Raw genomic sequence first — 14,262 nt, 5'->3', positions numbered from 1 at the left:
TTTGTTGAGTGTAGTTGGGAAGGCTTATGGGAGGGTCTTGATTGAGAGGATTAGGAGGGGAACAGAGGGAGTAATTGGTGAGGAACAGTGTGGGTTTAGGACAGGTAGGGGTTGCGTGGATCAGATTTTTGTGGTAAGATGGATATGTGAAAAAGCTCAAAGAAAAGGTAAGGATGTTTTTTTGACCTTTATGGATTTGAAAAAGGCTTTTGACAAGGTAGGCACTGTGGGAGGTATTGCAGATATATAGGATAGGAGGAAAGCTGTTAAGAGCAGTCAAGAGTTTTTACAAGAGTATCAGACCCTGAGTTACAATTAGAAATGGAGAGAGTGAGTGGTCTGAGGTAAAGGTGGGACTTTGTCAGGATGTGTTATGTTGCCTTGACTTCAATTTATACATGGATGGGGTGGTGCAAGAGGTAAACACAAGAGTAAAGGGCAGCGGATTGGAGATGGTTGAAAAAAACGGAGAAAAATGGGAGATGAGCCAATAGTCGTTTGCTGATGACACTGTGCTTGTAGGAGGATCAGGGAAGTGATAAGGAAGTGACAGAGTTTGGGAAGGTGTGTGAAAGAAGGAAGTTGAAGATAAATGTGGGTAAAGTAAGGTGATGAGATGTACAAGGGAAGAATATGGCAGCAAACTGAAAGTGAGTGTTAAGGGAGAGAGACTGGAGGAAGTGGATAGCTTTAGATACTTGGGTGCAAATGTGGCGGGAAAAGGAGAAGAGGAAGTGGAAATAGAATAAAGATTGAGAGAAGCAGGCACATGCCTTGGGGGATGAAAAAGTATAACAAGAAATTTGGGAATGGATTCTAAGAGGAGATTGTATGAAGGAGTGATTTTGCCAACAGCACTGAATGGGGCAGAAACAAAGAACATGAGAGAGGAAGAGTTTAAATGTGTTTGAGATGAAATGCCTGAAAAGTATAGCAGGGGTTGCTAGGCTAGATAGAGTGAGAAATGAGGAGGTGAGGAGGAGAACAGAGTGGAGAGATGAGAGATAGGGTTGATGAAAGAGTATTGGGGTGGTTTGGACACATGGAAAGAATGAATGAAGAAAGATTAGTAAAAGAGGTGTGGAGGGCAGAGGTGGAAGGATTGAACATGAGGGGGCAACAAAGGATGAGATGGATAAATGGGTAAATGGGATAAAAGGGGCATTGGGAAAGAGGGGGATGTCCATTGAGGGAAGGGAGAAGACAAAAGACAGGGATGAGTAGAGAATGTATATGGATGATGCTGTGATGCATGAAAAGGTGTGGGTGGGTGGGGGGGGTGAGGTAGTACGTGTGAATGATATTTTGATATAGCCTGAAGGGATTTCTCCCAGTCTTCTCTTTTTCTGCACAAGGGAACGGAGAAGGGGAATCGCCGATTAAATGAAGAGGCCTTGCTGTGGATGTGCTATGTCTTGCTGCATTGCTTTTGACCCAGGGCAGTGAGCGAGATGCAGGGATTACTTGTCATCCAAAAGGAGCTAAGATAAGAGGGAGGGAGGTGGATGAATGGGACTATGTGGGGATGGAATGGGTGGGACTGGATTTTATGCCTTTGTTTTTGGCTACTTCCCTAGTAAGGGGGGGGAGAAGCCATTGGTATATGTATGTATGGTTGCCAGAAAGTATATATTGGTGTATATGGGCAGGGTGTGTCCTTGATTTAGAAAACATAAAGCATTACTATTGATTAAATGTTATGGCCAATCATGTAGATTAATATTCAGATTTACCCAGATGGGAGGGCACGTTAGTAATCTATCAATGACTAAGCAAAAGGATACAAAGAACCATGGAAGCAGTACAAACATGCACTAATAGTATGATAAATAATGGAAGTTTTATCTGCTGGGCAAACCATTTGGTGGGAATAGTGACGGCAGAGGCAGTATGGTACAGGGACAGGTTGGGTTAATGATGAAGAAGGAAAACCACTAAACTGACCAGCAAGATGACCTGTATTTACCTAATTGGATTTGCTAAATTTTAGTATACAGGAATGTAGCAATGCTTGTGGGGTTCTGTTTCTTACTTTCCAATTTATCATACCTAGCTTCTAAATCGTGTATGGCTATCGGTCCCTATTTACCAATTACCGTACTTAGATTTGAATTCGTGTGTCCTTTCAACTTGGACTATATCACCTACACTATTCCAAAAAATTATGTGTCTGCATGGAAAACTGTATCTCTTCACATCCTTTAGATATCTTTCTCAATTTGTTTGCATGACCTCTTTAAACCCTCCTATACTTAGTCATGAACTATTCTATGTCAGTGTAGTCAACCCCTTTTAGCAGCCTGAATGCTGTAATCAAATCACCTCTTTCTCTTCTATATTTCAGTATTGGCAGACCTAGTGCTTTATGTCTCATGTGGTTTATCCGTGTATAAAAGCCCATGTACTCTTTCGAACTATCTCTGAAGAAGGGTGCATATACAGTAAGTCCTCATTATACGGTACATATGCGTTCCTGAAAACCTTACCGCAAACTGAAATTACCATATACCGAACCCATTATAACATGTAATAATAGGATATGATAGCTGTACCTTCTCCCTGCTCTTTCCTCTTCAAAACACAAACGGATACCGTATCTGTGAATTTTTCTTACCGTAAATAGAATCGAGGATATTAATAACCAAAAACCATAACTGTGAATTTACCGGATAAAGAATTACCGTATAAGAAGGACTTTCTGTACTCAAAATGTTTGAGATCAATTAAGCTACAGTTTTTGATGTTTTTCTCTATAACTCCTACCTCATCACTGACATTATAGACCCCTCTCATATATATAGATATACATGCAAGACCCAGGGCAGTGGACAAGGTGCAGGGATGACCCGTCATTCAGGAGGTGCTAAGATAAGAGGGAGAGTGGAGTGTATTCAGGGATGGAATGGGTGGGAATGATTTTATGCCTTTTTCTTTTTGGCTACCCCCCTTGTAAGGGGGAAAAAGCCTTGGTATATGTATGTATGTATGTATGTACATGCAAGAAAAACACTAGGAACGTGTGTTTTATAAATGCAAGGTGACCACTTAAGAAAAACAAACGGAGCAGAGCACTTTCGTATATTACATCTTCAGTGTAAATTATAGTGAAGATGTAATATACGAAAGCGCTCTGCTCCGTTTGTTTATTTTCTTAATTGGTCACCTTGCATAAATATACATAAATACAGTTCTGTGTTGGTGGTTGGACAGTTAATACATCTCTAAAGTGCTTGGGGAGAGGAGCAACACGGGTTGTCAAACAGTATAGCGAGTGCTAGAAGCGAAAACGGCAATAAACATTCACTGTTGTGATTGTTGAAAGTGCTAATTGGAGGAAATTCTACCAGAGCAAATACAATAATACAGAAATAGGTTATAATACAGCAGACCAGAGAAAATAATATAGAAATAACAAAAGATGAGAAACTTGTTATATGAAGACAGCTGAACAGTCCAAAATGGTTGTTGATGGCCGAGAACTACAGGATGACAAATTTGGAAAATTACCATTAGAAACGGTAATTTTCTAAATTTTGTCTCTTTTTTTCTGCATGAGGTAATGGAGAGAGGGAGTCACTGATTAAATGAAGTGACCTTGCTGTGGGAATCCTGTGTCTTGCTGCATTTGCTTCTGACCCACGGCAGTGGGTGAGATGCAGGAATGACCTGTCATCCAGGAGGAGCCAAGAGAAGAGGGAGGAGTGGTGAATGGGAGCGGAGTGAGTGGGGATGAAATGGGTTGGAGTGGAATTATACATTTTGACTTTGGCTACCTCCCTTTTAAGGGGGGGGGGGAATGTTGGTATATGTATGGATGTGTTGTATGTTGCTCCACTGCTTCTGACACTGAGGACCCAAGATGAGAGGGAGGGGAGGGATGGTGGACGGGAGTGGAATGGGTGGTGGGTATATGCCTTTTGACTTTGGCTACCTCCCTGGTACGAGGGAAAAAGCTCTTGGTATATATATATATATCTACATACCAAAAGGCTTCTTCCCATAATAATGCAGGTAGCCAGCCAAGGCATGCACTCACCCCTAACTATCAATCATTTCCCTTCTATCTTATATCCTTGTGGGCAAAGGGTCCTCATTGTCTCCTGCCCACAGCCTGGGACAAAGGCAATGCAGCAAGACACAGCACATCCACAGCCAGGGCCAGCCACATAATTTACTTTGTAGCCTTTCATCCGAGTCCCCTTGTATGAAACCAAAGAAGAAGAAATCCCTTAGGGCTGCATCAATTTGTTTTCTTTTCAACACCCATTCTCCATTCATAAGTTCTTTTACATTCTATTTTCCCTGCTCAAAATACATTTCTGATAAACACAAAGCACCTTCACCCCATCCATCGTTCTTGTTGTTGTTGGTCCACTCCTTTGGTTCAGTCCGTTCATACCTGCTTTCCACACTATCTTTGCTTGTCTTTCTTCATTCAGTCATTCCATGTACCCAAACTATTCCAGAATTCTTTCATCTGCCCTATCTGCCAACTCTCTTTCCACCTGCTCATTCCTCACTCTAGCCATCCTCATAACACCAACCATACTTCTCAAACAACATTTAGATTTAATCTATTATTTCTGCATCCCGTAAATTCCAGGTCTCTGCCCTCTACAGTGTTGTACAAACAGTCACCCTTTTCTGGTAGCTTAGAAGGGCTGGATGATGACTGCATTGGAGTCTAACCAGGTGACCTCTGTCCTTTCAGAGGAGAAAGGATTCTGAGGGATGAATACCCTTCATTCTATTCCCTCCCAACCTCCTCATCCCACATACCATCTCTGGACACTTTGTCACTTCCTCCTTAAAACATTCCCATTCTCTTTCTACTCCTATCTCCCCTCTCTCTCTCAATACCTCCCATACCTCTTGGTTTTCATTCTTATTCAATCTACTAACTCTCATCACCTCTGTACCTCCCACCCCTTTTTCTCCACTCAATTTTTTTTCTACCAATAATGAATTGACACTTCTTCACTCTCTTCCCTAACAATATGAACATCCAGAACTCTTCCTATTCTGCCTCTTGATACAACTACATAAGCCATTAATCCTTAATACCCAGTCAACCATCCTTTCATCCACAACTCTTTTTGATGTATAATTAAGCTTGGCTCATCTCTTCAAAACTGTGTTTGCTATCATTAATTCCTTTCCTAAAAATATTTCCAACATCATCTCTCCACAATGATTTGTACCTGTCATCCCAAACTTCCCTACTACTCTATCTATTGACTCATCCTCTGCTCTAGCATTGAGATCCTCCAAGAGCATTACATTTACATTCCTCCAAAAAACTCTTAAACACTCATTCAAATCTATCAAAAAACAGTCAACAAAAGAAAATGTGTTATTACAGTACAGTGGCAGAAATAGCATCTACCAAGAAGGAACAAGAAACTAAAGAACAACTAAAAGCTAAAGAAACGGTACAAGCTATAATGGGTCTTTTGATGCAGCCCAAATGGATTTCTCCCCCATCTTTTCTTCTATTTTCTGAATGAAGAGATAAGGAGGGAGGGTTGTCATTTACATGAAGAGGCCCTATTGTAGATGTACCGCCTTCCTGCATTGCTTCTAACCTGGGCATTGGACACAAGACCCTTCATTCACAAAGAGCTCAGACGAGAAGGAAACAATGGGTGGTGGACAGGAGGGGAATGTGAGGGAGTGGGTGCTTGCCTTGGCCAGCTACCTCCTTTACGAGGAGAAAGAGGCCCTAGGTATAGAGACAGAAAATGGGTAATGAGGGGGACATAAGTGAAGATATAGTGTATAGATTGGGAAAGTATGAAAAAGGTAGTGGAAAATCAATCAAAATCAATGTATGCATAATGCAAGGCTGCTCAACTGACTTGAAGATTTGAGTCTTAGTTCTCCTACGTAAGTAATGACTAGGGGTGTGCCAATTAATCAGCACTGGCCGGAATCAGCACTTTTTTAGTGAATCTCTGTGAGAATTGACATTTTTTTTTAGAATCTGCATTGTCATCGGCAATATTTTGCTGCTGATGATACTGATTCTCAAAAATATGCCAATTCTTGCCAACGCCGATTAATCTGCATTGGCAAGAATTGGCATCAGTGAGAATCGGCTTTTTTTTTAGAATCCGCAGTCATTGGCAATATTTTGCCAATGCTGATGCCAAGTCTCACCAATGCCGATGCCGATTCACCAAAAAAAGTGCCAATTCTTGCTGATGCCGATTAATCGGCACACCCCTAGTAATAACAACAACATACACTCTGGTTAACTTCTTCCATACACATTCCGAGGCTTAAGCTTCCAATTGATGATGATAAATTGGAGCGTGAGAGACAGGATCCCACATACATTGATTTTTTCCTATGTACAGTACTACCTCTCATTTACGGACTGAAAGGGGGGGGGGTAATGGTGTCCGTTGATGTGAATAATCCGTTAATTTGGAGTGGTTTTTGGGTGACTGCATAGTGATTGCACAGCATTAAACAACAGCACCAAAAACACGGCAAACACGGCTAATTAACGTCCATTAACCTCTTCAGTATGGGCCTTAAATCTCCCGGGCAGCAGCCGCTGCCAACCGTACGACGTGTCGTAAATACTCGCATAATAAAATATAGCCACCGCTTATATCGATCGTTCTCTCTTTCACCCGTGAATTTTGATAACCATAGAAAATGTGATGAAGACAGTTTAGAGAGTATGTCATTACGCAGGGGCAACTACGATATGGCAGCCTCGCGTATCCACTTGCTCCTCATGCCGCCTATGTATGCGGCACCATATGGAAGGGGTTAACGTCCGTTAATGAGAGGTAGTACTGTACTGCAACTGTTCCATTCTGCCTCCTTCAAATTTCAAGTCTCTGCCCCATACGGAGTTGTGGGCACAATCACTCCCTCATACAAACCTCCTCTTTACGTCTATTCCCAGATACATATGTCTCATAACACTTTTCATTCTCTACTTGCATTAACTTGTCTCTTTTACTCTATAATTCAACTCCGCTCTCCTCCATTCACTATTGCATCCGTCCACGAAAAACTTGAAGCTCTAAACCTCCTCCAGCTCTTTCAAACTCGCCTTCAACGCACCGTCATCACTTCTCATACATCTCCTCACTTCACTTTTATCCACATTAACTTCTAGCTTTTTCCACTTCTATTAACTGTGTGGATATTAATAATTGTTGCCTTGAGTTTTCTAGGCTGAAAACCTGCACCTCTAGCTTATGCCAAAATCTGTCATTGTTGATATCAATGACAGATGCCAAATAGTAGTGGCCACATGTCTCGTGAGTGACGTGAGGGGCAACACAGTTCGTTGCTGGTTACTTATGAGCCATGAATCTCCTCTAATAGAGATTTTGGGCATATTAATTAATCGGTTGCGGTGCAATCAATGCCCTCAATTATTCAGGGCATGAATCGGTCTTACAAGCCATAAGAAGGCTCACCATGCTAACAATAACTAACCCATTATGACCCCCTCCTCTATTCAACCTTCTATTGGGACTGAAAACTATGATATTCGGATACGAGTACATGCCAACTATAGGTGGTCTTGTAACCCCTAGCCAACAACTCTAAATTTCATCCCTGACTGACCTATGGAGACCTGCCCCTGGAAGCTATGGGTCTCCTGGAAGAGGAACCTGGGGCAATGGATTGATAGATTAATTGATGGTCTTGCAAGACCTATCAACCCAGCCACCTCAGCCTTCAGGAACTTGCATTTATCTACTGGGCCCATGACCTTTATCAACTCCCCTTCGACTACTTTTTTAATTACGTGATAGAAACATTTCCAAACTAATAAAATATGTACAATATTAATGTTTCTTCCCTGAAATACCTATTTGAGGGCCAGACCACAGCAAGCCATTGTAGAACTGCAGGCTTCCATTCGGTGAAATTCAAGGCAACAATTATCATTATCCGACATAGATATTGGCTCAAAATTCAGCCCCACCCTTCAGAAGCTCTGTCCTCAAGATATTATAACCTCCTATCAGATATAACACCCAAGGAAGTGACATTAGGCCTTCAGACCAGTTCTACTGTTGTGTCATCTAAGCAAATAAATTCACAGAGCTGGGCGTATTCCTCGGTGCGTCCCTGGGCGTCCTGACTGACACATGCATAGTCAGGACACCAAGGGATGCACCTAGGAACATACCAAGGAACACACCCAGCTCTGTAAATTCAATGTTTGTCTACTACCTGATGTGACTTTTGGAAAACTGAAATTGCTGAAGTAAATGCAAAATATCTATTACTCAAAAATTTACCTCCTCTGTGCGGTGCAGGGCTGTCTGGAGGGCTCCTGCTTAAGGACACGACCCTCTGCAAGGTGACATCCATGGGCAGTGGTCCACGCTTTCTCTTGTTAGGGCGAACGTTAGAGGACGGGAACTCTGCTGCACGCTTTGAACCACGTCCTCCGCCGCCTGTCGTTCCTCCACTTCCGGCGCTGACCAGGTCAACATCAGCTTCGTCAACCATCATGGACATCTTCTGCTATAAGACGGACCATTTTAAAATATTTACACAAAAAATTACTTTTATAACCTTATACTATTCTTTTTTTTTCACACAAATATGATCCTGCAACCCCTTACCAAAAAGTACACATATGCAAGGATATTGGAATTGTAAATGAATTTGAGGCTCGGATTGATGATAAGAGAGAGATAGAGAGAATAGGAGACACCCAATGAACATTGCTCCTCTCCCGTAAACTACAATCAAGTAAATACACACTACAGAATGAGAAGAAACACAGTTTTTTATATAGATGCATAAATACTTGGAATAGCATAGGTACTATGGCCCAAGTTTGATCAACACATGAATTCAAATCTAAATATGATAATTGGAAATCAAGGATATAGATTAAGTTGGAACTATACATCAATTTGAGGCTACGTATGATAAAACTGGAGAGTAGGAGATGGAACCTCAATAAGTGTTGCCTCTTTCCTGCAAACTACAATTAGGTAAAAACACACACACACACACACACATATATAGTTTACTTTAAGCACCTCCCTACCTTCTGTCTTTTTCCTCTTTCTCCATCTATCCTCTACTCTCAACTTATCTTCCACCAGAAAATGATCCGATATTCCCCCACTCTCTCCCCTTAGAACATGTACATCCTTAACTCTTCCCACTATTCTCCTGGTTACCACTTTATAGTCCATTAATGGCCTATCTACCACCCTTCCATCCACTACCCTCTCCCTTGTGTACTTATGCCTGACTTTCTTCCTAAACACTGTATTTGCCATCATCAGCTCTCTTTCTGGACACATCTCCACCATCAACTCTCCACTATGATTTTTTCCTTGAATGTCACACTTCCCAACCACTCTATTGTTTCATTTCCTAGCGTAGCATTAAGGTCTCCCAATACCACTATTTCTCCCTAATCCCTCTATGCACTTATTTAAATCTCTCCAAAAACCCTCTCTTTCCTCTACACTCTTCTCACTACCAGGCCCATATGCATGTACAAAAACCCATATCTCCCTTTTCAGTTTCATCTTCATCCACATTTGCACCCAAGTATCTAAAGCTATTGATTTCCTCCAGTCTCTCTCCCTTCATACCCACTTCCATTTTGCAGCCACAAGCTCCCCTTGTACATCTCATCACCTTACTTTTACCCATATTTATCTTTAACTTTCTTATTTTGCACATCTTCCCAAACTCTGTCACTAACTTCCTCAATACCTCCTTTGATCCTGCCCACAAGCACAGTATTATCAGCAAACAACAACTGGCTTATCTCTCTCTCATATACACACACACATATATATATATATGTATATATATATACATACATATACCAAGGCTTTTTCCCCCTTTCAAGGGAGGTAGCCAAAAAGGGAAAGGCATAAAAAACACTCCCACCCATTTCATCCCTACACTCCACACCCCTCCTATATATATATATATATATATATATATATATATATATATATATTATATATATATATATACACACACACACAAAAAGAAACCCAGTATGAAGATGCAACTATTGTGTGATCACCAAGTAACCAATAACATCTACTTATCGCTTAAGCCTTTCAGACCCAGTGGATACTAAAATGATTTTGTTCTAGTTGATGGCAGACAACTTTACCAATTCCGAAAGAGAAATCTGGATCTTACAGTATCAAAGACGTTTTTAATTAGCTCTTTAAGGCCTGGCGCTACTTTTAATAATTTTGTTCTTGATCATTTCTGAACATCTAATTCAGCTAATAAAAGTTTTTGGACAACATTGGGCAAAGTGGATGTTATTCTTTTATGTTAAAAAAAAAAAAGAATACATAAATATGTCAGAAAAATCATCTTTCAGCATAACCAAACCTACTTTACCTTATCAATCTTGAAGGGGTTTCCAAACATATGTTGTCTGACTGGGGCCAATTCAATCTCTCTAAGCGGTGGAGTCATTTTCTTGAGGTAGTCCTGCAGTGGTAGATGCAAACAAAAACTCTATAGTTGTATATGATATTGTAGATAATTTCAGTTGAATATCAACAATCATATGAGAGAAATTCGCTTATAGCAGCGACATCAAAAGGATAACTTTTATGACAGTTGCATGCAGGATTCGAACCCACTGCACTCGGCCATCCGTAGATTACCGTAACAGAGCCTTAGACCACTACACCACAGGAGCTAAATTTTTTAGCTTCTGTGGTGTAGTGGTCTAAGGCTCTGTTACAGTAATCTACGGATGGCCGAGTGCAGTGGGTTCGAATCCTGCATGCAACTGTCATAAAAATTATCGGATCAACAATCATCTTATGGTAAATATGCTTTTACATTTTGTTCTTTGTATATATCAATTTTCTACATGTTGATCTACCAAGAAGAAATGGTGAATACAGATTCTGAGGATGTGAGAAGTAAATATATAAATAGATACACACATATACTAAAGGCTTTTTCCCCCCTTACAAGGGAGGTAGCAAAAAAAAACAAAGGCATAAAATCCACTCCCACCCATTCCATCCCCACATACTCCACTCTCATTCACCCTCATCCCTCCTTCTTATCTTAGCTCCTCCTGGATGATGGGTCATCCCTGCATCTTGTCCACTGCCCTGGGTCAGAGAAGCAGTGTCACTAGACACAGCACATCCATAGGAAGGCTGCTTCATCAAATCGGCAACCCTCCCTCTCTGTCCCCTCATGCAGAAATGGATTATGTAATCAAATATAAACTACATTAGCTGAGCCCATAATTCTAACCTGGTAGTTGCCCATTTGTCCAATTGGCTTACAATGTAGTTGGTCTTGATCACGGTCAGTGAGCATGTGAGCAGGGGAGGCCTGAAAGAGGAGAATATGATGCATTAAAAGATATGGTTTAACGTCACAAACTCTCCCCCCTTACCAGAAGGCTAGGACGGTGCCCTCACAGAGGGCTTTGTAGTGTGGAATTTAATGAACTATGCTCTTGGTTCAACTTCACCAGTGGCAGGGTTCGAACTGCCATCCCCTCAACCTTTGCCGTAAGTAACGACATCCTAACCCGCTCGGCCAGCGAGCATTAGATTATTCATATAATTCCTTCTACAATAATCACATGTTTGCACTGGGTAAACAACCTATACATGCACTATTTTTCTTTCTCGTACAATCTTAAAGTAAGTTTGGAAAGCAGATGTATGTGAAGTGAGCCAAGTAAGAACAATGGGACTGCTAGATGGAGTGAAGAAAATTTTGGATAGATGTGATATGTCTCTTGATAGTGAAAACACTGGAAAACACTGAGGAAGACTGAATGAATGAGGGAAAGAAGGAATGAAATGATGAGATACTTATTTGATTAAATGAAAACAAATATCATTAAGGATGATGTGGTTGAAAAAGAACGGGTTGGGAGGTGTGGGTGTTTGGGTGTGGATTTAGACCTAAGGAGATGAAGATGAGCCAGTGAATGGAATAGTTAGGAAGTAAGGTACGCCTGGATGGAACAAAAGCCGAGAAATATTAAAGACGTGTCTTGAAAGGGAAATAATGATAATATAGGATACATACATACATACATATATCAACGGCTTTTTCCCCCTTTCGCGGGGGGTAGCCAAAAATAAAAAGGCATAGAAACCACTCCCACCCATTCCATTCCCTACATATTCCACTCCCCTCCACCCTCCTCCCTCCCTCTTATCTTGGCACCTCCTGGATGGATGTTGCTCCGTGGCGCAGTGGGCTATGGTGTGAACCATGCATTGCTCCAGTGTAGGTTGGAGTCCTGACCACGTACTGAACTTACCCCACTTGAGAATAATACAGTATAGCTTCAGGAAAAACATATAAAACACGAACACACCTGAAGGAAGTTGGCTCTCATCCTTGCAAGTTGGTCGAGTAGTCTTGAACGAGGAATGTCAAACGGGTTACGGTACATTTGAGGGTTGACCTCTCCTTCACATACAGCCAGGAGGAAGTTGCTGTAGTCTGTCACTTGGTCTCGAAGGTGAGATAGTTTGTCTGCAGAGAATGGGCGAGGTTAATATACAATGACATAAAACATATACAGAACTGCTGAAAGAAAAATTATCATAAAAATACCAAGATCTACACACTATGAAGAATTTTCGTCTACGTATCTACCTAATTATAATTTACAGGAAAAAAAGTTACACTCATGGGGGTCGAAAAATTATCATAAAAATACCAAGATCTACACACTATGAAGAATTTTCGTCTACATATCTACCTAATTATAATTTACAGGAAAAAAAATTACACTCATGGGGTCCTGCTTCTTTTTCTCCATTTACTGTCCCTAGCCTCTTCACTCTGGGGCACATCACACGTCTGGCAGCATTAGCTGCCCGACGTGCGATGTTGCGTCATAATACTCGCACTACAAAAAATAAAGTCAGTGCTCAATCGTTCGTTCTCTTTCACCCATGTATTTTGATAACCATAGAAAATTGATGAAGCCAGTTTAGAGAGAATGGAGATTACGTAGGTACGACTACAATAAATATAATCAAGATGCCGACGTCGGCATCATCGCGTACCCACTTGCTCCTCATGCCGCCTACGTGGGCATCACCGTATGGAAGTGGCTAGTGTTAAATTTACTCTCTTTTCTTGCTTAGGCTACATCATCCAACACATTCTTGAGGTCGATGTACCTACACGGAAAAGTAAGCTTTCTGGTACCTTTTTTAAGACTTTGGTCTTCATGAATTCCTTTCTATGACCCCATGACTACTGCAAATACCAAACCAAGATATCTTCTCTGTCAGTTTTATCTACTCCTTATACCTCAACAAGTCACACCTCTTTCCCTTCTTTCTTTCAATGACAGCAGTTCCAGTGTTTTTAAGCTCTCTTCATATATTTCATACAAAGCCATCCCAAGGTATAAGTGAACTAAATGGCTACCTGAGGCCCCCACACCATCAAGGGCTCCCAAATGCTATGAAAATATTAAACTAATTGAAATTAGGAAATAAAATTCTTGAAACCCCAATTAGAATGTCTACTGCATGAAATGATCAAGCACGATTATTAGTTACGGTGTCCCCAAATGAATCCTACTTAGCAGAGCTGGGCATGTTCCTCAGTGCATTCCTAGGTGCCTTCCTCAGTGCATTCTGCTTTAGTTTGGCTGTTGTTAACACTCCCAAACTATTAAAGCAATATAGGTGCCTCTATAGTATATGCTACCTTTTGGATGTGAACTATGAAATTTTTCTTTAGTATAGTATATGGCCCACCGGATTTTTAATTTGGTATGAACCTGTCTCTTAAGCTTTAATAGTTTGGGACTGCTAACCATGGCCAAACTAAAGTGGTGTAGTAGTTCAAAAGGATTAGTTTGTTGAGTGAAGTTGGGAAGGCTTATAGGAAGGTTTTGATTGAGAGGATTAGGAGAGGAACAGAGGGAGTAATTGGTGAGAAAAATGTGAAGAGTGACCATCGCTCAGTTGAGAGACCAATTGCAAGCCCCCCAGGGCCACACCTCCTTGAAGAGGTGGGGAGTGTCCACTTCTCCTTACCATCTCGACATTTGGTACAGCTGTTTGATAGTTGATGATGGGAGAACCTTAAGTCGCTCCATTTGCTTTGCCCTCTTTTCAATTGATAGGTTCTTATCCTTTCACTCTGCCTGTTGCCACAATATTTCAACCAATACTGTGTAATTTAATAAATAAAGATGTTAAACCTACCTTCCTTAACATAGGATTCGTATCCTTTTATAGTTGTAACCAGACTGCTTTGTCC

The 14,262-nt window shown here is 41.1% G+C and overlaps 1 protein-coding gene across 4 annotated transcripts in view; it reads right to left on the bottom strand.

The window, feature by feature from the left end:
• The window catches only part of IntS6 (integrator complex subunit 6), a 43,183-nt gene that overhangs the window by 8,108 nt on the left and 20,813 nt on the right, over positions 1 to 14,262 (bottom strand). For 2 of the 4 annotated variants that reach the window (XM_076173619.1, XM_076173621.1), the window contains exons 12-15: positions 12,350 to 12,510; positions 11,263 to 11,343; positions 10,381 to 10,473; positions 8,280 to 8,508 (exon numbers count right to left, since the gene is read on the bottom strand). In XM_076173619.1, coding sequence (XP_076029734.1) covers positions 8,280 to 8,508; positions 10,381 to 10,473; positions 11,263 to 11,343; positions 12,350 to 12,510 — 564 coding nt within the window. The remainder of the gene's footprint in view (positions 1 to 8,279; positions 8,509 to 10,380; positions 10,474 to 11,262; positions 11,344 to 12,349; positions 12,511 to 14,262) is intronic. The other 2 variants (XM_076173620.1, XM_076173622.1) reach the window with 1 other exon arrangement.

Source organism: Oratosquilla oratoria, chromosome 34, assembly GCF_046742065.1.
Source record: "Oratosquilla oratoria isolate Oo_2021 chromosome 34, ASM4674206v1, whole genome shotgun sequence".
Lineage (NCBI taxonomy): Eukaryota > Metazoa > Arthropoda > Malacostraca > Stomatopoda > Squillidae > Oratosquilla > Oratosquilla oratoria.
Note: the sequence above shows the minus strand (reverse complement) of the source record. Positions and strands in the feature narration are given on the sequence as shown.